The sequence below is a fragment of the Excalfactoria chinensis genome, chromosome Z (assembly GCF_039878825.1).
Source record: "Excalfactoria chinensis isolate bCotChi1 chromosome Z, bCotChi1.hap2, whole genome shotgun sequence".
In the NCBI taxonomy this organism is placed as follows: domain Eukaryota; kingdom Metazoa; phylum Chordata; class Aves; order Galliformes; family Phasianidae; genus Excalfactoria; species Excalfactoria chinensis.
The window spans coordinates 49,571,199-49,598,323 of NC_092857.1; the positions used below are offsets into that span (position 1 = coordinate 49,571,199).

General features: G+C 41.2%; 1 protein-coding gene across 4 annotated transcripts in view; it reads right to left on the bottom strand.

Annotated features, from left to right (window-relative positions):
* The window catches only part of PJA2 (praja ring finger ubiquitin ligase 2), a 38,963-nt gene extending 13,194 nt beyond the window's left edge, over window positions 1–25,769 (bottom strand). The window contains exons 1-5 of one of the 4 annotated variants that reach the window (XM_072360325.1): window positions 25,574–25,769; window positions 8,067–8,282; window positions 5,551–6,601; window positions 2,657–2,839; window positions 1,062–1,247 (exon numbers count right to left, since the gene is read on the bottom strand). In XM_072360325.1, coding sequence (XP_072216426.1) covers window positions 1,062–1,247; window positions 2,657–2,839; window positions 5,551–6,601; window positions 8,067–8,268 — 1,622 coding nt within the window. In that variant the 5' untranslated portion in view covers window positions 8,269–8,282; window positions 25,574–25,769. Of the gene's footprint in view, window positions 1–1,061; window positions 1,248–2,656; window positions 2,840–5,550; window positions 6,602–8,066; window positions 8,283–10,559; window positions 10,580–24,880; window positions 25,017–25,480 lie in introns of those variants that run through there. The other 3 variants (XM_072360326.1, XM_072360324.1, XM_072360327.1) reach the window with 3 other exon arrangements.
* Window positions 25,770–27,125: the final 1,356 nt, after the last annotated feature.

The following is a 27,125-nucleotide window of genomic DNA, read 5'->3' on the forward strand; positions in this document are numbered from 1 at the left end:
CCCTATCTCTAAAAACCCTCCACTAAATCATATCCCTGAGCACCACATCCAAACAGCTCACATCCAGGGATGGTGATTCAACCACCTCCCTGGGGAGCCTATTCCAGTACCTAACCACCCTTTCTGTAAAGAAGTTCTTCCTAATATCCAACCTAAACTTGCACTGGCGCAACTTGAGGCCATTTCCCCTCATCCTGCCACATGTCACTATTGAGAAGAGACCTGCCCCACTCTCACTGTAAGAACCTTTCAGGTACTGGAAGAGGGCGATAAGGTCTCCCCTCAGCCTCCTTTTCCCCAGACTAAACAGCCCCAGCTTCCTTAGCCTCTCCTCGTAGGGCTGATTTTCCAAGCCCTTCACGAGCCTCGTTGCCCTTCTCTGGACCTGCTCCAGTACTTCCATATCTTTCCTGTACTGAGGTGCCCAAAACTGGACACAGTACTTGAGGTGAGGCCTCACCAATGCTGAGTACAGGGGCAGGATGACTTCCTTAGTCCTGCTCACCACACCATTCCTGATACAAGCCAGGATGCCATTGGCCCTCTTGGCCACCTGGGCACACTGCTGGCTCATACTCAGCTGACATCAGCACACTAAGGTCCCTTTCCATCTGGGAGCTTTCCAGCCACACCTCCCCAAGCCTGTAGGGTTGCCTGGAGTAGTTGTGACCAAAATGCAGGACCCGACACTTGGCCCTATTGAAACTCATTCTGTTCACCTTGGCCCATTGATCAAGTCTATCCAGGTCCCTCTGTAGTGCCCTTCTCCCCTCAGGCAGATCAACACTCCCTCCCAGCTTAGTGTCATCTGCGAACTTACTGAGGGTGAACCCAATCCCCTCATCCAGATCATCAATGAAGATGTTTAACAGAAGCGGCCCAGGCACCGAGCCCTGGGGGACACCACTTGTGACCGGCCACCAACTGGATTCCACTCCATTGACCACAACTCTCTGGGCCCGGCCATCCAACCAGCTCTTCACCCAGCATCTTACATAACAAAGGTAACCAGTCACTAAAACTCTAAAATGAATGCAGAAAACCATCAGAGACATACACACCTCCACTCCACATCCAGGTCCTCACTCATACTGGAGTCATCCTCAAGGTTGTTGTTGCCGTCCAACATAAAGAATCCAGGATGCACAAAGTCACTAGATGGATCATTTTCCTCATCACTGCTACTTTCTACTTCTTCATGATATTGTAACCAAGGAATTTCTCCTTCCTCCAAAAATGTTTGCACCCTTCAAATTAGTAGAAGAAAAATGTTTGTTCCGTTCAAATAAATAAACAAACGAATCTAGGAAGCCAGCACAGCTTCTAAGCATTTGCAAGTGAGAGGATACAAATACTATATCAAGGGCTGTGCCCATGTCTTTCCCAGAGTCCTGGACTAGAAATTTAACTTTTGCTTTTGGAAAAAAAAACAAAAAAAACATAACTTCTCAGTGTTATCAGCTGGCCCATCCAGTCTCTGAACCTACTGAAACCCATGGTGCTGCAACAGGACTATTTTCACAGTGCTCAAGGTCAGCTGTACATGAAGTGCTTGTTTAGTATTTTCCCCAGCACAAGCAGCATCCATGTCAGGGCTAACAAACTTAGTTCTAAAGATTTTCTTACTAATTTAAGCTCCAAAGTTTAAAAATTAAAGGCTCTCAGCACCCTGGAGCAGTCTGCCATGGGGAAGCTTAACCTAGTTGCCAAGAAATTATTTGTAAGAGAAGCCATGTGCAACTCCTAGATTCCAGAGGATCAAAAGTCAAAGGAATTAGGAATGCTGCTTCTCTTATCAAAGAGCAAATAAGTAGGATTTGTGTTAGAAATTAGTACATTTGCAGAGTATCCACATCACAGAAAACTTAAGGATTCCTTAAGTTCTGAAACAGATTAATTTTCATTATGTTTTCATAAAGACATTCTAATTCTTAAGACCTCAAGAGACAGTGATGCTAACAAAGCTGTAACAGATTTAAACTGCTTGGTGCTAGCTGCTGTATACCTGTAAGCAGAAGCAGCAGAAAGAATACTTAGCCAGGACTTGTTGCTTTATAGAGACCCAAACTAATAATGTGAGGTCAATATTATATACTTAGGAAAAAAATTCCTTGCAAGAAAAACAGACTTTTGTTAAAAAAAAAAAAAGTAAAACAGTAAATTCTCATCAAGCAAATATTTCAAATTCACTTTAGTCACTTACATAAAAATAAAGAAGAAATAAAGAGCAGCTGCTCCATTCACTGGAATATGAAAAGCAATGTCAAACAACAGCTTTGCAAGGAGTACTATGCAGTAGCAGAATACGCATGCAAAGAGACATGAGCTATGTAATTAGCTTGCCTAATCTGCCTTTTTTGAGTCAGTACACCCTGCCTGTTATCCCTATTGATGCTAATCTCTTATTATTAGTGTCAATGCCCCCTTATTATTTCTATATCTTTCAGAAAATAGCCAGCATTGTTTGTATGACACATCATTTTCCCCTATTTTAAATGTGTACATCAAATTAATCATGTAGTTGTCCATAAACAATTATTTCTAAGACAGAAACTATTTTTAGAATTTATTTTATTCTGTGTAGTGTCAAGTGGCTACTGTGATACTGCTGTCAGAATTTACAGGAACAAATAACACAGTGAAAATAGAGACATACCCTCCGTGGAAACAAGGGTCTACATTCACTTCTATACCGCTGCTGCTGCTTAGCACTTCTGCTTCATGTTCCTCCTTGCCTGGGACAGTTTCCCAGCTCTCATCACTTGAGGACTGGTCTTTTTCTGCAGCAGCAAAATAGACAGGCCCAGTTGTGGGCCATTCTCCATCGCTACATTCTGAACTGTAATGCAAACAAGGCAGGATGTGGATTTAAGCATCACTTTATGAGAAAGAAAATATGCACACAAACATTCTACATCTTCCTGCTTTCTGTACGAAGATTTCTTAGTAGCACAGAAAAGCTTTTAGGGACAATTTTGTGCTACCTATACATACATTACAGATATATGTATAGGGTTCATTCAAATTTTCTCTTAAAAAAAAAATAAAAAATCTGTCCACCCTACTTACAGATAGGATTTTCTTCTTCTCTATACATTCACAAAGCAAATACAAAATCTAAGAAATAATATTCCACAGCCCTCAATGCACCTTCTCCTACCAGCACCCTTATACAAAGAAAACCAACGTTTGCTTAGCAAATGTGCAGAAACATTAGCATTACATCTTAGTCACACAAAACATTAGGTGGAAGTTCTGGCAACCTCTAAGCCATTCTCAACAGTCCCTCCTCTGCTCTCTTTTTTAAACTGTACAAAATTACAATTGATAGATTAGTGAAAATCATTTAAACCACTGGCTTTAATAGATGAGTGACCGGGAGTTTTTCAAAAAGACAATCCCTTCTATGTTATGCCAATTAATATTTAACACTCTAGCACTTTCCCACCTCACACCTCTTTAGGATAAAGTTAGATAAGTATATTGTAAGACTAACCCAGAACCTCAGAACTAGTCCTTTGGTGTTCTCTATTTCACAATCCAGTAATGATCATCAAGATTACAGTAGTTTTATTTACAGAGTACAGTAATAGGAATGCTGTTCTGAAAGTAATGCCTCCTATTTTATTATGCTGGTCTGTGACAGCAGAGGCTGATGTCAGTGGTATGTCAGTAGGCAGTTAAACCCTCCTACCAATATCCCATTGTATTTTATTGCTGTGTGACAGATGGCAGCAGAGGGGTGGCCTGACAAAATGGTGTCTGACATGGGAGTGCATAAAAAGTGAAGAACTGTCAATGAATATCTCCACGCATAGAAAAGTGGCACTCATTGTCATTCATCAATGCTTGCTGAACATTTATGGAGATGAAACAATGGACAAGAGCACAGTGAGTTGGTGAGTAGTGTATTTCAGCACTGGCGATAGTGATGTGAAAGATAAGCCACATTCTGGACAGCTATGCACACCTGTTGGACTGTGAAATGATGAGTACCTCAATCAACTCATCCACCCAAATCAGCAGATTACAACAGCAAACTCAGCTGAATAACAGTTTCGATTCATTGGAAACCATGGTGGAACACATAAGTTCCACAAATGCTCATAAAGAACACTGAATGCAACTTTGTCAGGATGTATGGAACCAATACAAAACTGAAGGTGAGTTTCCTGGATCACACTATTATCAGTGATGTGGTGTCACAGCTATGAACTGGAGTCAAAAGAACGGTCTACGGAGTGAAGACATGAATTTTCTTATCAAATAAACAGTTCAAGATGCAGCCCTCAATGAAGAAAAAGCATTGTACTGTCTTTTGGGATAGAAAAGAGGTGATCCTTCTGGATTTCCTGAAAACTAGGAAAAAAATCTCTAGTCTGACTGCTACATCAAGGCTAAGCTGAAGACTCAAATTTCCAGGGTCAGGCCTAAAAAGAAAACAGTCTTTCTCTTGCAACACAGTAATACCAGCCATCACACCATCCTGAAGACAGTGGAGCATAATGCCAATCTCAGCTGGACTGTCCTACCACATACACCATACAGACCACATTTGGAACCTTATGACTTCCATCTGTTCCAGCTGATGAAAGAGGGACCTCATGGGTAACATTTTCTTAGTAACAATGCTATCAGAGCAGCTGTAAAACAGTGAGCACAACATGCAGGCTCCAGTTCATCGCTGCTGAAAACATATAGCCAATAAGGATGACTACTCTGAAAAAGTTTTGCAGCTGAAAATTTCAGCATCAAAAAGCGTTACTGTACTTTTTGTATCGGTTGTAGTTTCCATGGAAATAAATAGGAGGCACTACTTTCAGAGTCACCTACCTATTACCATAATGGCAGACAAAGCTGTTCCAATACAATTCTATTTTGAATTTGTATGTACACAGATTTTATAGTTCTCATTAAAAGGAAAGAAGCAAACAAACTAAGAACATCATACACGTGAATTTCAAAATTTAGGATTTCACTAATTCAAATTCAGCAGAGATTCAGAACTTCATTTAACGATTACTGAGTTACAGACTTGTCAAAATGTGAGGCAATAGCTCAGCACAGACTTCCTGCGAACAGCCACCTAGTTGAATTGGTCTCTGTCACACTATCCAATGCCACACTGTGGGAGCTGATGGACAGGCTCCTCATTCCACCATCAAAAGGAACTGAAAAAAAAAAACAAAAACAAAAAACAAAAACAAAACAAAACAAAAAAACCCAACCAAAACAAAACAAAACAAAAACAAAAACAACCTAAAAACAAACAAACAATAAAGCTTTCCTGACCCCATTCTTATGACCTAATCTTCAATGTCTGGAAAAATACCAAAATTGTCACATTATAGTACAGTAATGTAAAGTGTCATTTCTTTAGATCATCTTGGAGAAAGCTGAAGGAGAACTGAAAGGAGAATTTGGCATTTTGCTGTACAATCATGTTCTGAAATTGAGCTACTGTGCTCCATGTGCTAACTAATTATGTGGATTTGTACACAACTTACATATCCAATTCAACCTGATACAGATACAAAAATGGGACTTTACCTGTCCTCATCCCTGTTGGACACTGATAAGTGTCTGCTGCAGTCTTCAAACTCATCCCAGAAACTACTATCATCTATCATATCTTTTTGTTCTTGTGCTGAAGTATTTCTCCATAGGTCTACTTTTGTGTTGCTTTGAGGACCACTGTACCATTTGGAATCAAATAACATACTGGAGCTCAATTTTTCTTTGTCATTTTTGAAGGAAAACTCAGCACAACCTTGTTTGATTTCATCACTTTCACCTTCCTTTCTAGAACTGCTTTCTTCTTCATTATTACTTGGAAGCTTCTCTCTGTCCAAATGGCTTGTGGAGTTTAGTTTTCTTACTTTAGGTCTCACTATTAGTTCAGGTGAATCTTCTTGTTCAGTCTCCCCATCATTGATACTTAATTCATTACAGGTTGCTACACAGGTCCTGTTTTCAATATTCTGTGTGTTTACCAGTTGCGTTTCACAGCTGGCACCACTCAGGTTACTTTTCAGTATGGCTTGATCTTCAGCAGATTTTTTATATGTCTCATTGTTTGGATGCATAAAGTCAGAGTCTGTGCTAAAATATCTTGTTAAGGGCACTGGTTCTATTTCCTCACAACATTCTCTAGAAACTCTGTCATTGAGAGTAGTTAATTGAGACCTTAAATGCGTAAGAGATTGTACATCCTTTTCCAATTCAGATACTATGTTATCTAGTGTTTCCTGAAGTACACCTGCTTCTTCTCTCACCAAGCAAAGTTGGTCTTGACCATCATCATCTTCTCCATCACTGCTATCTGGCTCATAAGAATCAATGTTTACAAAAGCAATTCCATTGCAACCATTCAAATCATCACACTCTCCAGAAGCATATTTTGCATGGTCCTCTGAATTTCTGTCAGAGCTTATAACATCCCCTGAAATCTGGCTGCCTTCTACACTGTAAGAAAATGGTGAAGGGTTTGCCTCAGAAGTTTTCCTGAACACAGCTTGGTAAATGGGTTTCCCAGTTCCATTATTTTCTAACAGAGGCTCATCCAATAAACCTGGAGAAGCTTGAACCAGTGGTCCAGAACCTTCACAGAAAATGGTAAGAAAATACAATTGAATAATTGAAAACAATGGGTAATCTCATTTACAAAACCTGCTCATGAAAAAAAGAGTAGTTCATTGCAAATATAATGCAATTTGTTATGGAAAAACATTTAACAGAGATATAGTCGTTCTTCATTAGTACAATTCACAGAAATGAGAAGGTAAATAATGCTAAAGAAATAAATTTAAAAGATTCAAGTTCATCTCAGCCTTTGACAGCACAAACCAAGTACTAAAGAAGCAAGCTCATAAGTAGTATCTTTACTTTGTTCAATTAAAAGGAGATTTTCAGATGAGAAAAGAAAACCTGAAAGACAGTAGAAGCTTTAAAAAGCTGCAACATGTCTTCCCATACATTAAAATTGGACTACTTGTTTGTTAACTAGATGAATTGTGCCTCCTGCCACACTCAAAGCCACTTACTGCTACCAAAAATTATGTACTAACAGCAATATATTTTGTACATGAAGCTGTGAATGCTACTCTACATAAGGAGAAAATAATAGCAGGAATGAACATAGAATTTACAGTTTGTAGTAACCATAACCATGGATTCCACTTGGTTATATTAGACACCTCTTGCATAAAGATACAATAAATACTGAATGCAGCAAAAGTTAAAGGAGATAAAAATATACATTCTGGCACAAACACAAAATTAATGCTTAGTTTGAGTTGTCTGTAAGTTCCATGCTATTTCCAAACACACAAATAGCTTGCATAACTTGATGCAAGTACTCACAAATTTTAAGTTGGTATTAAGGAACATAGAAACTTCATTAGAAGAGGGGGAAAAAAAAACAAACAAACAAGAAATGGACAGTTAAAGGTAGGAAATCCCTAACAGGTTATTTTAAACACAGGCAGATTTAGGAAAGCATGTAAAATAAGTTTTCCAAGATTTAAAGAAATAAAAAAGAAAGAAGGATTAGCAATTCACTAATCACTGAAGAAAAAAAATAAATAAAAAAATGGGAAATTGTTCAAGTTGCACCAACAGAAGACAACTTTTAAGATCTTACACAAGCTTAAAATAATTTCCACTGTAACTACACTGACGTCAAAGATAGATGATTTGGTCAATGATCTGTCCAATATTTCATAGCCTTGTTCTTATAGAAGGTCAGAACAAATTTTCTTCCAAACGTGACTTTCAACAAAGGTCATTCAAGAAAGGGAAAATAATGAGATTCTGTCTCATGATTATACAACTCGTTAGTACACATTAACTTATTCGTACCTTCTTCAGGGAAAACCGAAATCTAAAAATATTTCAGTTTGCTTTAAGTTTCATTACGTGGAATCATCCAAAGTGTAGTTTACACATATCTATTACATCTGTGGATACCCTCCTCCCTTTTCTACATATCCCTATCTTCCTTCCCTCCCCAACCCCTAAAAACCAGTCTGCAATAAAACAGAATATACACAGAGATATGTACATACATAAAGAAATCTGTTCCTGAACATCATTCAATTCTTCTAATCCTTCATATTCTCCATTGTGTTGGTGTTGATTTCCATCTTGATTATTCAAAGATGGTCTAAAACTGACATAAGCATGCCTTCTTCCGTATCTTCTACCCGTAATAGTCTGGTACCCTCCTGTTGGTTTTGGCCATGCAGGTTTGCCAGCTTCTTGACCCATTGTTGCATGAGATTCTAGAGGAAGAAAATAAAAAACAAGGAAAAAGCAAACAAAAAGAAGACTGTTAGACAACAATACATCTACAGTTTTAATCTTCTCTGAAACTTTATTTTTTTATCTTAAAGGAAGGAATTTCCCATTTCTTGACTATGAAGCTTTGAAATTCACAAACATACACCTGTTAAGAACGCCAGGTGCTCAGCACATACGTGAAAGCACATAACAGTTACAATTTTGATCTTCACTAATTATAAACAAGGCCAGTCTTGCCATCATCATAACAAGTCTGTGATAAAGACCTTACAAAAACAACTGAAACTAAGTCAGATGCCACAAGACCTCCTTTCTTCTTCAAAAGCAACTTATTTCTGCACCTCATACCTGTGTTATTTCACACAAGACACCTACAAAAACTGTAACAGAAAAGCCTTCATGCCATATAGAGCTATAGTCCAGGCTGGTCGCTATTATTGCAGTAGTATGCAATGTTGACAGATCATAACACTTACAAAGAAAACATGGATTAAGAGCTATACAGGAATTTGAAAAAGAGTGGGAAAGCTGCCAATAATTTAATGAAGAGTTTCTAATGCAGGAGTAGTATCATCTACAAATAATCTAACACAAAAGCTCACATCCAAAGGTTTGTACAAATACAAATGGAAGACCAGATTTCAGATGTTCAATGGCTTTCCCATCTCCCTCTATGTCACTTTCAATCTGCACTACACATAGCAGTTACATATTAGCTTTCCCACTCTCAAAAGTCATGAAACCGTAATAAACACACATTAAATGTAAAGAAAATCAGCTCTGCAACTATTAACATAGTTTCTGATCAAAAGAGGCAACAACATTTTTACTGTGTCCAAGACTTTAAGCAGTGTTTATTTCTCTTTTGAAATGGGCATCATTTTTGAAGTTGTCATTTTGCTGGGTCTGACATACAGGAAGCTACCCTTAGCACTGTCTACTTAACATGAATAAAAAAATGAAATGTAAGAAAAGAAACAAGCATTTGAAGGGTAGTACTATACTTATAAAAGTTATATAATTCCTCAGAAGCTTCAATTTATTGGTGTCCAACCTCACGGTTTGCCTGGGCTGCACTGAGTGAAGAGGAAAAAATCCAGGGCCAAGAATAGGTAGAATCATAAAATCACTCAGGTTGGAAAAGACCTCAAAGATCATAGAGTCCAACCATACTATCCTAACCAACAACCCAATGCTAAATCATGTCCCTGAGCACAACAGCCAAACATTTTTTAAGTACATCCAGGGATGGTGACTCAGCTACCTCCCTGAGGAGCTTATTTCAGTGCTTCAACCCTTTCTGTAAAGAAGTGTTTCCTAATATCCAACCTAAACTTACCCTGGCACAACTTGAGGCCATTCCCCCTTGTCCTGTCACCAGTCACCAGTGAGAAGAGACCTGCTCTGCTCTCGCTGTAAGCACCTTTCAGATATTGGAAGAGAGCAGTAAGGTCTCCCTCAGTCTCCTTTTCCCCAGACTAAACAACCCCAGTTCCTTCAACCTTTCTTCATAGGGCATATTCTTCAAGCCCTTCACAAGCCTTGTTGACTTTCTTTGGACCTGCTCCAGCACTTCAGTGTTCTTTCTGTACTGAGGTGCCCAAAACTTAATGCAGTACTCAAAGGTAAGTAAGTAATGCCTCTCATGTTTCCCCAGAAGTAACAACAGATACAAAGAACACAATAACACTATTTGACAGAGGTAAGTCTCAGCTACAAGACTCTCATTTTTCAGCACAGTCACCTCCATTAGCTGCGCATTTTCATCAGCAGTGAACCAGCCTGCATGCTGCACTAGCAAAAAATCTGAGAAGTGAAGGTGACCAGTATTGCTGCCATCACTGCTGAAACACATTACCTACTGCCTCACTGAGCTCACATCTATAACTTGGTCTCCATAAATGTTCAGAAAGTTTCACTGAACACCAATGGGTGCCATTTTCTCCTCATAGAGGAGACACACCTTTGCTTCATACACACTTCCATGTCAGATGCCATTTTGTCAGATTGCTCCTCTTCTACCATCTGACACACAGCAACAAACCGCAGTGGGAAATTGGTGGGAAGGTTCAACCACTACTGTCATTCCACCAACGCCGGCCTCTGATGTTGGCCAACATAATAGGATAGGAAGTATTACTTTCAGACCAGCCCTTTCAAAATATATAACATAGCTAATTTGTGTATAAGAAAACTTACTTTAAAGATCTCTTATTAAAATAAAAACAGAGTAACAAAAAAACAGTGGGATATCTCACCTCGCTTCTTTGCATCTAATGCAAAAGTCTGCTTCAGTGTCAGCAGTTGCAATTCTTAGTGAGTTCTCCAAGTGTTTGTCAGCAATTTTTGATGAAATTTTACTCTTCCTGTACTTCATCCCTGAAAACAGTTGTTTACAAATGTACATACTGCCGAAAAGTGGTGATATGAATAAGGCATGACGGTGAAGTGAGTGCTATTTCTCTCTGTTAAGAGAGGGTTCATGAAAGTTCAACCAAGAGAGGATCACAAGTTGGACTGTCACTCTACACACTCTGTTTAAAAATCTGTAGGTAATGTATTAACACCGACTGAAAATGGAGTTGCAAATACACTAAAAAAGTGCTGATTTTCTTTTTTTTGGCAGTCTTGAAATCAGTTCTCAAATCCTTTCACCAAAACAGGAAGCGCAGCTACATATTTTTTGCTGTTTGCAGGACTGTGTTTAGCTGATATATCACAATGCATAAAATTATTTGCCATAATATGACTTAAAAGTCATGCTTAAAAGTCGTGCTTAACTAATCTTGTGGCCTTCTATGATGGAGTGATGGCGATGGTGGATGAAGGGAAGGCAACCAATGTCATTTACCTGGACCTGAGCAAGGCCTTTGACATGGTCCCTCACCACATCCTCATCTCCAAATTGGAGGGAAGTGGAATTGATGGGTGCATGACTCGATGGATAAGCAATTGGTTGAAAGGCCGCAGACAGAGGGTGGTGGTCAATGGCTCTATGTCCGGGTGGAGGCTGGTAATGAGTGGTGTCCCCCAAGGGTCTGTCTTGGGACCAGTGCTCTTTAACATCTTTATTAATGACATTGATGATGGAATGAGTGCACCCTCAGCAAGTTTGCTGAGGACACCAAGCTGAGTGGTGTGGTTGATACAGTGGAAGGAAGGGATGCCATCCAGAGGGACCTCGACAGTCTGGAAAGCTGGGCTCAGGTGAACCTAATGAGGTTCAACACAGCAAAGTGCAAGGTTTTGCACTTGGGCCGGAAGAACCCCAGGCACCTGTACAGGCTGGGAGGAGTGATCCTTGAGAGCAGCTCGGCAGAGAAGGACCTGGGGGTCCTGATGGATGAGAGACTCAACATGAGCCAGCAGTGCACTCTGGCGGCTCGGAAGGCAAATGGGATCCTGGGTTCTATCAGGAGAGGGGTGGTAAGCAGGGATAGGGAGGTGATTGTCCCTCTCTACTCGGCTCTTGTGAGGCCCCATCTGGAGTACTGTGTCCAGGTGTGGAGCCCTCAGTACAAGAAGGACATAGAGATTTTGGAAAGGGTCCAGAGGAGGGCCACAAAGATGATCAGGGGCCTGGAGCACCTCCCCTATGAGGACAGGCTGAAGGAGTTAGGCTTGTTCAGCCTGGAGAAGAGAAGGCTGCGGGGTGACCTCATTGCAGCCTTTCAATACCTGAAAGGAACCTACACCCAGGAGGGGAGTAAACTCTTTGAAAGGGCTGACAGTCGCAGGACTAGGGAAAAAGGATCCAAGTTGAAGGAGGGAAGACTTAGGTTGGATGTTAGGGGGAAGTTCTTTACTAGGAGAGTGGTTAGGGCCTGGAACAGGCTGCCCAGGGAGGTTGTGGATGCCCTGTCCTTGGAGGTGTTCAAGGCCAGGTTGGACAGGGCCCTGGGCAACCTGATCTAGTAAAGGTGTATGTTTGGTGGCCCTGCCAGGCAGGGGGGTTGGAACTACATGATCCTTGAGGCCCCTTCCAATCCGGGTCATTCTGTGATTTAGTACTGCATCATGCCTTCTCCATGTCCTGGTGCCAGACTACACAGTACCAATCACACACCGATTTGTGGTTGCTATGAGCGATGAGTGTGTACCTAGGCCAGGCAGGGCCACTCAGTGGCAGAGAACCACTAACATGACAGCAGATGGTAGTGTAGGGAGCAGATACAGGATGGGCTGGGCAGTATGTGGCCCACAGCCCAGACATGCCAACTTCAGCTCAAACAGCAAATAGAAGTTGTACTTATTACAAGTAGTTCTTCTTCTACTAGTAGAAGAATACTAGTAGTATTACTTCTACTAGATGCTACAGCCCAAAGTTCAGGCACAGCCTCCTACAAGAATTTGTCTATAATTGCCAGCGTGGCAACTCCAAAAACTTTTCTTAGAAACTGCACTTCAATAGTTCTGTGAATTAAGTTCAAATACTTCCTGTCTGATCTTCCACAGATCAGAGAAAAACAAACAAACAAACAAAAAATCAACAGTGAGACAGAGAACAATGGTGGAGAATGTAAGGCCTCAAAATATAGACAAGCTTCTAGAAAATAAGAATTTTTCTTTTGCTTGATAATCAGGAAAAAAAATTATGGGTGGTGTAAATGAAAGAAAATTACATACACCGAAACGTCTCTCACAAGAGTCTGAAGTATTTGAGTTTTATTCCCAGGTGAATTTACAGCAATAATAAAGATATTTGCAGTGCTTAAAATTGGAAAGCAAATAGTTGCAATTCAATTACTTAGAACTTCAATGTTAGACTTAAGTATAACATAAGGAGTTAATCTAATCTTGTCAGCTCCACTTTTTGTGATCTTTAGCCAATTCTAAGAAGCATTTACTACAGTGATGCTGCTATAACTTAAAACATTAGATCTACAGCTCAAAATCTCCCCTGGAATGCATAATCCTACTTATCTCTCCTTTCCACTCTTCTCCATGAGAGCACATGAAGTGTCTCTACAACTATGGCCCAGTTCCATAAGCATTGTGGAACCTCTGTAGAAAAAAAAAATAAAAAATGAGCAGGAAGAGATCCTCATTTACCTATGTAGTTTGATTACATGCAATCTTTTTAAATTGCATGTATTTGCACACAGCTGTTCATATCATACTGAACAACAGAAGCTAGAATGGTAAATTCATCATTAACTATGCTATTCCTGCAATTCTTTTCAAATACTGCCACTAGAAATGTGAAAACAACCCTTTATCATCTTTGCCAACATAATCTCTGCAGCTAATGCAACAATTAAAAAAAAAAAAAAGTGGGGAGGAACTGACAATTAATTTTCCTAATTAGTCAACCAGTTAATATCCTTACTAAGTCAATCAGCAAGTCATGTTTATTCAAGCAAGCTCTGAATTGTTCAGTTTCCACAGATTATAACATGATTGGTAAGCAGAGTGCCAGAGGGAGATGACAGTAAGCAGTCACATCCAGACAACGTGCAGAGCAAAACCCAACAGTTAGGTTAATAAATCAGCACAGCAAGACAGAAGTCAGCCCTCAAACATGCTAATAAAACTTGTTGAAATAGAATGTAAAAACACAATGTAGCTGCTTAATTCTTAATTCATCAGTATTCTTCACAAACAGATGTCCACTCGGGACAGTCAAACTCTCTGAATACAAGCATTTGGATTTGTTTTTTGTTTTAAATTGATGTTCACAGCTGGTAAGACCTTTAAAGTTGCATGCAATGCCTTTTCTGTTCCAAATAATGCTTCCACTTCAGGAGGATTTATCTTGTATTCAATTATTCTTAAAAGATACAGTTATTCTGCCCTGGCAGAAGTTTATTAGATCAAACTAGTGAAAACTTCTACCTTTTACTAAATGTTTGGATTTCACATTTGAATTAAGGGAAGAGATTACTTCTACCTAGATAACAAATATGAGTAGGCACTGCACGTTTATTCACCCGCTTGCCTGAAATGGGCAGCAGTTAGGCATCTAAATCCAGAGATCAGTCTACAAGCAGCACTTTGTTCAACAAAGTTCTCAAGACATAGAATACCTTCTCTCTACTTCTTCTGGCAAGCCCATCCTCTGCAGTGGGCATCATTCTGCCTGGCACACAAAAGCTCAATTTACTCAGCCTGCTCAAAGAACATGCTGATAGAACAGACTTCTGCTAGAGAGATGACACATCCTCACAAAAGCCAAAGCCTAGATGAAAGGATGTGTTTCCCTTCTGATGCAACACATCTGTAACTACAGTATGGGAAACTGGCTGAAGACACAATTACTGTGGTAGGCTAAAGATGGCTACAGCCACACCTACATTGTATGAGAAAGATACCTGAATTTCTCAAAGGTTCAATAGCACCAGTCATGAAGCAGAAAATTATTTCAGGTCACCAGAGCTGGATTTAAAAGCAAAACCCAGGAGAGCAGTTCCTAAATTGCACAGCAAAAAAACAGACAGGTGGGCTCCCCAGGGTACTGTATTTAACCAATAAAAGCAAAGCAGCAGACTGTTTTGCATTTGTGACTGCTGCACTGAGGACCCTACTCCCTAGAGCCAGCTGACTACAGGCTGCAGCATAGAAAGCCTGAGCCATCTGGACTCAATCCATCTGACTTCCCTAGCAAATTTGGGTCAGTGTTCCCCCTTCATATCCCCACCTTCCAAATAAGGGGGAAAAAAAAAAAAAAAAAGCAAAAAAAAAAAAAAAAAAAAAAAAAAAAAAAAAAGCAAAAAACAACTACATAAAACACTCCTTTTTCCAGAAGTAACACTGTGTTGAAGGTTATCTGTAGGTTATCTGTAGATGTATATGTTACAGACTGACCAAGGTTGGAAAAGACCTGCAACACCATCCAGTCCAACCATTCACCTACCACCAATATTCCTCCACTAAACCATGTCTCTCAGTACATCTAAGTGTTTCTTGAACACCTGGAAAGATGGTGACTCCACCACTTCCCTGGGCTGCCCATTCCAGCACCTAACCTGAAGAAGAAATCTTTCCTAACATCCAACCTGAATCACCCCTGGTGCAAGTTAAGGCCATTCCCTCTAGTCTAATCACAAGTTACATGAGAGAAGAGGCCGATTCCAGTCTTGCCACAATCTCATTTCAGGGAGTTGTAGAGAGCAATAAGGTCTTCCCAATCCTCCTCCAGACTAAACAATGCCAGCCCTCCAGCAGCTCCTCCTAAGACTTGTGCTCCATTCCCCCCACCAGCTTCACTGCCCTCCTCTGGGTACACTTCAGGGCCTCAACATCTTTGTTGTAGTGAGGGGCCCAAAACTGAGCACAGTACTCCACGTGTCTTTACCAGTGCTGAGCACATAGGGATGATCACTTGCCTACTCCTGCTGGCAACAGATACAAGACAGGATGCCACTGGCCTTCTTGATCACCTAGGCAAGATAAACAGCTGTTCACAGCCCAGTACCATGATGGAGAAACAATCCATTACCTTGACCACAGTCCTAAACATAAATCAATGAGGCTTACAGAGCCAGACTTGATCAGGCTGGAACCTCCTGTACTGTGACTCAGTGAACTCTCAGCAGTACTCTAGACACCAACACTACATCACCCAACATCTCCACTGATTCTGCATTGTTTTCCATTCTTCATTATCCTCTAGACCCCTTCATACCCTGCACTCAAGAAAGAAGCGGTCTCCTGGGGTTAAGGCATGCATGGCCTAGATCTGCAGTACTACTCATAAATTGCCACCATCTGGGTGAATGTAAAACATGCCTATGGGACAACTAGCCACAGGTGCAGGCAGGCTTTGTCTGATCTGTGGCTCCCACCAACTTACTTGGACAGCATCATGTTGTTCAAAGTCTTATTCACAAATGCACTGTTAAAAATTATGAAAGAAATCAAGCCTCCTTAATAAAATCCTGCTTTTCTCCAAATGCTGTAATACGGAATGCCCTTCTTTCTGCATCTAGTAATTTCTGTAGTTTGAAAAGAAGACAATTGAGTTTTCTAACTCGGTCCGCATACGCTTAAACAGAAAAACAGCAAACGTGAATACACCACATGATCTGCTTCGACTGTCCTCATGCATAATCGTGGCCCATCATGAATGGGATACCCTATAAATTAACTAATTTATGAAATTGACAATTTGGAGTATTTTATTCCCCACCAGTGTATAAAAACCAGCCAAGCAAACCTCTGAACCTCCTGAAAAGTCTGTTCACTAACAAATGGAAAGAGCAACCAAGAATCCATATATGCTAAATTTCAGCCTGAACCCTATAATCACTGAATTTGACAAGTTCACCTAATTGCACTTGCATCTCACCTACAGCCTTCATCAATTCAACATTTTCTTATTTTCATTAATCTCCATTTGCTCCAGCTGTCTGCTTTTCAAAGCACGTGACAGGACTGACCAAAAGAACTTGATTTTTTATTTTATTTTTTTCTAATTCGGGCTGTATTATGATTGCAGTGAAACAGTCTTCCGTGATGACTGCACAGATATGCAACAAGAAAAATATGGGGATACATTCTTACTAGATATAAGTTCCATTATTCCAACTAGCTGATATAAAAGCAAATTTGTTCTCAGACAATTTTAAATATAAATTGATAAAGATTTTCAACTACTGAGGAGTAGCCTGCCATCCCACTAGCCATTAGCATTTGCCTTTCCACTGCTGACATTAATGAGCAATGGTATGAAAATTTGTGCATACTATTTGTAAAAAGCTGTACAGAGATGTAATTGTTGCAGATATTTATGCATTATCAGATGAAAACTGAGGGCTTACTTGACAGAAGCTGCATGTTCAGAGCATAAAACACATTTGTAAACTGTTGACCATGAAATAGTGCACAAAGCTTTCTCTGGCAGTATCTTTTCTTAGAAAGTTTTAGCTCACTTAAGAACTCATTAAGAAAGATATTAAGAGTCTCTCCAAATACATTCATTAAGACAAAGAAACAAAGAAGGCTTCTTTAACAAAGTGAGGCAGGAAGAAAATTACATCATGAACAAATCGTAGCTACTGTTCTGTTTGAACCAAAAATGTGTAGACCTGCTACCCTGACAGGCTCATCATAGATAATGGTCAATAATATCATGGTCACAGAGAGAGGAGAAACAAACAAACAAAAACAACAACAACAACAAACCCCCCCCCACTTTTCACCACCCTTCCTCTTCCCAGTCTTCTTACTTAAGAAATTTGTCATGAAATATTTGTTGCTGTGACAGCTCCCAGAATGACTGTTACAACTAACCAGGACAAAACAGACCACATCTCCTTGAAGACCTGCAACTAATTTCATGTTGAGCAGAAAAAAAACCCCAATGTGTTGCTTCTGCATCAATTCACAGCCATTAATAGTAAAATTGACAAAGCTGCTAATTGTCCCTCATCCTTTGCATCACAACCCACTAATTCAACTATGTTATCCATTAATAAAAAGTTCCAAGAATAAAAGCTTGTTTTCAGCTATCTGAAAAATCTAAAACCAAACTCTAGTATCAGCTAGCTCTACCTTGAAGAGGTAGAATAAAGATCTTTTCCTTAGCAGTTATTTCTGATAGCTGTTAGCCCAGGTAAGCCATTTTATTCCAAAAGCTATTAGCCATATGCACCTGAACTTATGCTTGCTTCTAGATACAAATCTGCCTAGATGGAGATTCCAGTTATTCAATTTGGATTTAAACAACAGTTTCAGTTTTACAAGCAGCAGTGCTCTAGACAAGAGAGATTTAATCATTTCAGTTCACAGAAGAAAGTCACAGAATAAAAATGACAGAAACGTGAATAATTTAAAAACATGCTATTGTCACAATTCCCACCTCTCCTCCCACTACAGCCAGATTAGCACTGAAATTCTTGAAATACGTTATTATTCTCACAAACTCCAAACAGTAAAAAACCAACATTTTATTTTCAAAACAAATAATGTTCAGAGAGAATTTAGCTTCGATTGGGATTTATCCACACCTTGGAAAACCATACCAGAAATAAAAATTAAACATTTTACTACAGAACCTGATGCACTTACCTAAAAGTTCCTCCTTCAGAGACTTTGGTTTAGCAGTGACTTCACACTGCTCATTAGGATATTTGAGAACACAACAGTGTTATTTCCATAAGCAATATACACATAGTTGAGCTGATACTAACAAATGGAATATGCTTCAGGGATTTATTTTTCAGGCATTAGTTATTGTCTTTTCATTAACCTTCCAGGTCATTTTGTACTCTCCTTTGAGCATAGGAATTCCACTAAGTCAATGTTTTTACTTAGCATAGCTCCTTATCTTTGCCTGCGGCTGAAACTAGCCCATAGTCCCAGTTCAATAAGCTGTCGGTCTGACTTTCTACTGAATTCACACTAAATTAAAACAAACTTTTTTTTGTTTACCTCTTGGATTGCATAAACTGATTATTTTGTTAATGACTGAAACATCAGCTGGCTATATCTTCAAACAGACTGACCAATTTAGGTTTCCAGAATCTCAGTAGTGCAAAGGATCCCTTTTGCAAACAACCAGTTTTTTCCCCACTGCGGGGTTGGCTTTGGAAGCACAGTACAGGCAATTAAAGATATCTCAATGTCTTTGTGAGGATAAAATGATGCTTGCTGTCATCTCCTTCACTTTAACGACAAAATAATTCTGCATTTAGACCACTTAGAGAGTCAAGAAAAACATTAACTCCATCAGATTTACACACTGTCAACTCCAAGAACAATGCTGGGCAATTCACAGTTATTTATTACGTCACATCAAACTAAACTCTTGAAAGTACTTAGGCACACTTGACACCACCATGTTTATAACTACTGCACTACCAGTCTGACCCTACCAATTTTTATTGAATCAGTGCCAGTGCATTTTGTGCCATAGCTGCAAAAAATGGAGGTTTTGAAATATTCCAGTCCAGTTAAACTTCAGAATGTAAATGGTTCCATTTCTGCATTAGTCAATATGCACATTCCCACAATACATGGGTCTGAACAGCTACAAACCCCTGTGATATTAGAACTCCTCCCTGTCCCTAAACACTACCTTAAAGCTGAGGACCCTGCACAGATCCTAACCATCACTGAGGCTCTCCCTTCCAGCAGGGTGTAGGGAATCCCCACACAGATAATTGTTGCCCACTCACTTCAGCCAAATGGACAGGGTCAGGCAGGATTACTTTGCTGCAGCTTCAGCTGTCTAGATGTGGATTGGATTGAGCTAACTAGCTCAGCTTTTACAAATCCCATTCTTTGAGGGTCTGATTTTTTTAAAGCTCAGGTGACAGCTCTATCAGCATAACTGAGGTGGCAAAACTAAGCCAGAAGAAAGCAGCTAGAACCAGGGATCACTGTGCCAACCCAGCTGCCAAGGTCCCTGCACTCCTCAGCCATGGACTCACTCTTCACTGAACCCTGAAGTACAACTATTTCATCAGATGTTTTACCATCCTCCTAATACTTAACCAGTATGAGTTCATATTCTACATGGTGTCAAGTTTAACTGCACTGCCTTACTCAGATTTTATGCCAGAACTAGAAATAGTTCAAATGACTTTTCTCTACCTTGACTTAGCCCTGATTTTGGTAGGACATGCAAATCTGCCCTACCGACTGCCAGCACAGGCTTACCATAATAATTGCTTTTCCAGTTTTTATCCTGAGGAATAGCTTCTGCAGAAATTCTACACTAAAACTCAACTCAAGAGACAGGAAAGATTAAGCAACTGAAGCACTGAGAGCTTTTAAAGATAAGGACAGCATATGTATTGTATGCCCTAACCAATTAAGAACAAGCCTCACCCTCACTTAGAAAAGAGCATTATAGCTTGGAAAAACAAGAAGCCTGACTTTGGCAGCAGCCCCTGCAGTGATGAGCTCTGTGTTTTAACTGAAAGGTTGCTGGGCTGCAACACCTCTCTCTGTATCTCCTTTCCTCGGGCAGGAGGGAGGGGGGGTGGAGAAATATGAACAAAAATAAATAAACAACTTGTAAAAAGCTCATCCATTAAGATAAGCGGTAGCTTAATTAAAGTAAACGTTAAATAGCAAACACTGAATAGAAGTAAAAGTATAAAGCAATTATTCCCTACATCCCATCAACAAGCAATGTTCAGCCACATCCCAGGAAGAGCCTCAACACATGCAGGCTTTAGGAGAACACCTGCCTTCAAAACCACAGCCCCCCTGCCCGGCTTTCACTGCTGAGCCAGACATCACATGCTTCAGGTCATCCCTCTGGCTGGTGTGGGCCAGTTGACCTGGCCATTTTCCCTACTCAAATCTTGCTTCCCACTGCCTGCTAGTTCTTGGTGAGCTGGAGAAAGCCCTGAAGCTGTGCTATCAACAACTACCAAAACACAACACAAAATCAAGACTGCTTCCGGCACAGGTGCAGAGCCCGATGCTGTAGGGGCTGCCTGGGGAGGAGGAGCCAGACGCAGTACAATGCATCTTGCCAACCCAGCTCACCTCCAGGCTGCAGCAGTCAGCTTAGCTCACCCAACTCTTCTCCCTTCCCCAACACTACGACTTTTCACACTTCAAATGCGTACTGAATGAAAGACAAAGACAGAAAGAAGTAGTTTCTCCCATGCTTTTTAAAAAATTACCAAGTTTTTTTTTATTATTATTATTAAATAAACCATGTACTGATAGCCTGGCTCCTTTTCAAAATAACCCTCCATCTGTACTCTCTCTTCCCTTTGCCTATGACCTTCATGTCCTTTTTTCAGCTTCAGCTCCCATTACAAACTTTCTACAGAAGCATGCATTTCTTCTGAGCTGAAAGGCCATAAACAGAAGCCAGTACTAAGCAAAATGCCAAAACTTTCATACAATTTAAGTAGACTACGTTTGGTTTTACTTTTATCAGTACAGATGGCCTCAACATACTTTAGTTAGTAAGAACAGTCACTTCCTTTGTTGCTGATAAACTGAGTAAACACAAGATGACAGCAGAATCCCAGGGTGTAAGTTCAAGTACTAGACACTCTCAGAAAAGACAGAATTCAGATCATATCCAAAGATGTATTTCTGTATTGTCGTCTCTAATTCAGACAGTTAAGGAAGATGGAATTCAACCCCAAACTGAACAAACTCCTACCTACTATCAATCATGAAAGTCACTCTCAGAAGTGCACTCTTTTCCCTGAGTGGAACAGTGAAACCTCACTGTTTTAAACATTTTTCTTTCCACAAACATCTTCTTGGATGGAAGAGTAACAAAAGCCTCTGATCCAGGTGACAGACAGAACATATCCAAAGCTAGTTCTCAAGGTAAAATCTGAAAGCATAGACATGGAATGTGAGGGGGTTCTCATGTACTAAGAAAATGAGAATTCTCAAAAAGAGAATAGTAGTTAAGTAGGAATAAACAACTTAGCAATTTACCAAATCAGTAGTAATTGCCAGTGCGCAGCCATGTAAAATACAGCACAAGGTTATAGAGGTCCCCACATTGCAAGAGTCAATACTTCCACTGTGCTGTAGCTAACAGCAACATACCAAGTAGTATTAGAGTGAAGGCTACAGGATGTGCATAGTTAATACCTCTATCCTAATCAATGTCAAAACTGGATCTAGTATTCTGGAAATAGCTTTTAACACCATACCTAAGGATGAAATGGCACCAAGACTTCACTGACATTCAGAAACAACACGTGGAAATTATCTAAGGGAAATGTTTCTACCTGTAACAATGCTATACAACTTAAGGCTGCCAGATAGAAGTTCCAAATGTGAGAGCTTTTGGATGGCAGGGTTGGGAAGGGAAAATCAGACTTAAGGCCTTCCCAAGGTGTCTCCCACACTCACCCACCACAATTTCAGACATGTGCTCTTCTCCCAGGAGCTAGGATCACAAACACAGATATGAGTTCAACATCATTCTTAACTATGCTGGGATGAGAATAGGATTGCTGCTTTTGTTTTTTTTTTTTTTCCCAGTCCCTGGTGGGTACAGTAAGATAAGACCTACAGTGTTACTTCCAACTACTCGCTTGCTCAGATGACGAATCACCATTTATCTACTGATCACCTTCTCATTTTTCTGCTTTTGCACATCTTCTCACTTTTGTTTTTCTTAAAAACTCCTAGAAGATTACACTTGAAATGTTCTATGACGTGACACTGGGTGTAGTAAAAGTGCTTGATTTTCCTGTCATTTTCTTTTAAAACACAGCTACCGTTTACTTGAAGTCTCTTCTGCTAATCTTAGAGATACATTAAAGATGTATTAGTCAGGACTAAATTTTCAGGGGTCAAAATACTCTTGTTGATTTCTGACTATAAGAACTGCTTAAAATTATTACTGGACAACTTCCCTGAAGCTGTTACTGAGTTACAAATATCTTGTTCAAACACACCATGGACGTTCACTTGTTTACAATGTAACATCAGCTATAGAGAAAATGAAATAGAATACTTATTTAGTCATCTGAAAATGTTTTAATATCACTTGATACGAAATTATGGAAATTTCTCTTGATCGTTTCAGATTTATCTAACACTAAGCTGATGGGGAAGGACATTTCAGTGTAACTGATTACCACTAATCTCCTGAGCAATCATCCACAATCCACCAGCAGGATCAGAGCAATTTTTCTGTATTTCACTTTTCTGTGTTATCAAAGTATCATTTCATATTCATTCAGTTATCACCCTGGGTTTTCTTCTTGCACAGCATCTAGGAGAAAAGTGCTGCAGATGTGAGAGCAACACCCAGAAAACCATAGGGGAATTTAGCATGTGGACAACTGCAAACTTTTCAGATCATGTTTTAATAACTAAGTACATACCAAAGAACAGATGTACGTGCCAACTGGAATTCTTTCTGCTTCCAGTCACATACTTAGCTACCTGAAATGCTCTGCATGGGTCTAGTACCAAAACATCACACGTGAAATAAATCAAATTTGAGAAGCTGTTTTATGATTAATGCTATTGGCAGCACAGTCTCTAGATACCTTCCTCTAAGAGACACATAACCAACTAGTAATTCACATGGTTGTATGCTCTGTCACTCCTGCAGAGTATTCTACCCATTACCACAAGATTGCTAATAATTACCCATTTCCAGCATAAGTTATAACCAGCTCCTCAAGTACCACAATAACAGCCAACCAGACACAGCCTTTAAGGGAACAAAGGTTCCTGCAAGGACAATATTTTCTACTTCAAGTTACAAAGTGCCCTTGCATTAAATAAGTACAGCATTACCTCCAAACACTTCAGGATGTTCCTATGATTAACAGCATTAAGTGTGTTTCATCCAAACAAGCCTATCAAAAAAATCATAGAAGCTGAAAATTGACACTGCCCAAACTACCACTTAAGTTAGCATTTTTTTAAGGGCATGCAAAGCACCTCTCCTTCACCACTGCTCTGACCAGAAAGCTGGAGTTACTGTTCCATCTTCCAGTGCTTTGAGTTTTATGCCACATTCAAAGTCATCTCTGTATCATGAAATTCTGAAAATGCATTAGTCAACCAAAATTAGTGCAAAGTAGGCTTCAGGGACCCGTGCAAACACATTACCAAATATACAGGACTGCTGCCCCCAAAGCAATGCTTCCAGTTTTCCTGATGTTGGTGGTACAGCAGTAGAGTTTGAACCTTCACACCAACATTCCATTCTGTTTTGTTACCATGTGACAGATGGCAGTGGGGGGCGCAATCTGACAAAAGGGCATCTGACATCAACAAGCACAGGAAGCAAAGGTGTGTCAGTGAATTCCTCCACGTGGAATAAGCTTTACCCACAGACATACACAGTAGTTTGCAGAACAGTTACAGTGAACAAAAAATGGATGTGCACAGTGAAAGCTGGACAGTGAAACCTGGACTGCGTGGACAACCATTTCCTAACAACGATGCTACCATGTGAAACAGTGGGTCACCTCCACTGGTGCAGAATTTACAAGCATGGCATACAGACCCTTGTTCATGACTGGTAAAAACATACAGCTAATGGTAGTGACTATGCTGAAAAACAGTGTTTTCTACATGACGATTTCCTCTATCAAAGAGTGTTATTGTGCTCTTTGTATCTACTGTAGTTTCCATGGACGTAAATACTTTCACAGCACTGATTTCAGACCAGCCTCACAGAAACAAGACTGCTGAAGCTTGTTTACAACACCACAGTGGACACTATTAGACTTCTATGGCACTTTCCATGAAAATTCAGGGAAATCATTAACATATCAGTGAACAAATGAGTTAGAACAAGTTTACTCCACATACTTTATTCAAAATATTCAGAAAGACTACCATAAACATCTATCAAAATGCAAACGTTATGGTTGGAACTTCAACAGCATCCATAACTCTCAGACCCTCAGAGGCCAAACAAATACTGCTTACACTCCCAGAGACCTGAGCACAAGGGCTTTTCTAGAGCCCTTAAATACGAATACAGGCGAGTGTAAATCAAGAACCACACTGAAAGAAGCGTCTGACAGTAAAGGAGTATGGGAAAGGGGCCCACGTGCCACAAACGCATCCTTTGATGTTTCTGCTATACATCAACACTTGCGATGAGAACTGCAACACTGGCTCTACCCGTTTTTTATCACGAGAGATCTCGTGCTATGTAACAGATACGCACTATTCATACGCGACGTGGTTTCACCACCCGTAACGCAGGAGACCGCGGGGGCCCCCAGCCGCACCGCGCCCAGCTCCGTGGGACATCCTCAGCCGGGACGGCTTCGGAGAACGCTCCGGCGGCGACACCAGGGCGGACGCACACACCCACCAGGCGCTCCATACCAGGGGCCGGCCCATTCCGAGCAGCGCAGCTACGCGTTGCCATACTGCTGTGTGTACGGAACTGCTCGTGGCCGGGCGAGGCACGGCCCTTCCGGAGCGCAGCAGAGCCCCCCCCTCCCCTCCGCGGGGCGTGCCGGCAGCTCGCAGCCCGCCCGGATTGGCCCCGCCTGGCGGCTCTCGGTCGGCCCAGGCGCGGCCCGGTAGCAGCAACTGCCCGCTGCTCGGCCCGCACTGCCCATTCCCGAGAGGCATCGACCCCGGGGCGTCAGGCCGGAGCCCTGCCCACATCCCCGCCAGCAGCCTGAGGACTCTGCCTCGCCGCGGCCCCTCGGCTCCCACCCGCTGCCCCTCGGCCCTCCCCGAGCCCACAGGCCGCTCGCTCCCGAGGGAGCCCCTAGCGGCCCCCTAGGTGCGCCGACAGCCCTGGGATCTTTACAAGGCACAGAGCTGCCCTGCTGTGCTCCTCCTCCTCCTCCGCGAAGCCGCGGTCCCCGCCGGAACCCGCGGCCCGAGCCGGCTCCGCACTCACCCCTTCCGGGCCTGGCTGCACGCCTCCCAGCGGCCACCACAGCCTGCCCGCCGCCCTCGGCACAGCCAATCCTCTCTCTCGGTGCTAGCGAACGGCAGCCAATATCTGGCCGGGGGGAAGAGGAAAAGACCAATTCCGGCAGAGGGGCGAGTGTTACAGGCGCCTCCCTGCCTCCCTCGGAGGGCTGGGCGGGGCTACCGGCAATTGAGGCATCACAAGAAGGGAGGAAGGCCCCGCCCCCTGCGGGGAGGTTGCCCCCTCAGGTCGGAGGCCCCGCGTTGGGTGTGTCGTGGAACTGTGGGGCTGTGACGTGCGGAAAGGAGGCTGCGCTGTGCCCTGTCTGCCCTGCTGGTGCTCTACCCTGTTTCAGCTATTATTTATGCACATTTGGGTGTTTTTTTATTTTTTCTTTTTATTTTTTTTTTATTGCAATGATTAGTTAGTTCTTCAGGTCCCCTTTCATCTGCTTTGTCCAGTGCATTTCAGCTAACGTAGTTGTGTGTCATTTCACAGTGTCAGGTGCCTGTGTGCTCCAGTGGCAGGTGGAATTCCTGCACAAGCAGGACTGAATGAAGTATTGGATGATGGGAGTGGCCTGCTTCCAACTACAGTGGAAATGTTCAAGTGTTACCCACTTTTGTTTTTTTGTTTTTTATTTTTTGTTTTTCCAAACAGGAAAGCAAGTTTAACTCAACAGGAGGTCTGATGAAACTGGGTTTCTGAATGTGTCCCATGTTCCAGCTGCTGCCCAACAGCAGCTATCACCAGTCACCCATTTTATTGTAGCCCTTCTACTCGTATTTTACCTCATCTGCTCAGATCTTGTTCCTTCCATGTTTCCTCCCATGTTAAGCAAGACAAGAATCAGGATGTGCTTTGCCAGTATGTACATTCCTGCTGAAAGCTATGAAGCCATGCAAAACAGAATGCTGATGAGCTCATGCTCAGCATAGGTCCTAACATTGTTTGCTTTCTCCTCTACATTGCTTCTGATTTTTGCAAAAGTTGTGGGATTGTTATTGCAGTGTTCCTTCCTTTTGTTAATTTTTTACTAAAATCAAATAAAAATTGGTGCAAATAAGAAAGTATGATGGTGGATACTCAGGCAGACAGACCGATGGACAGACAAACCAAACAGGTATTTTGCAGTAAAGGACCACAAGACTGCCTCTACAAACAGTAAAGCTTAAATTCCTCAGCAGCAGAGTGTATAGTACTTAAAGTTGTTTGTATTGTAAATTATCCCCTTGCAGAGCCCAGCACAGATGAGCATACAGGGAGCAGGAGAGAAGTAATCACGTGGGTTATAATTATCCTCTGTAAGTACTCCTCTTGGTACATTAACCCAGCAATCCATGGAAATACAGCAAGAGTTTTGGCAGGAACTAATTGGAAGGACACTGCTCTCATGCAAACATCATGAGCTTGTGCCAGAGGAGCAACAGTGAACTCTTCCTGAAAACTTTGTTTGCTGATGGATGATTATATTTCAGTGAAGAATTAATCCAGAAATTCATGAAGCCTTACAATTTCTAATGAATTTTAAATGGTT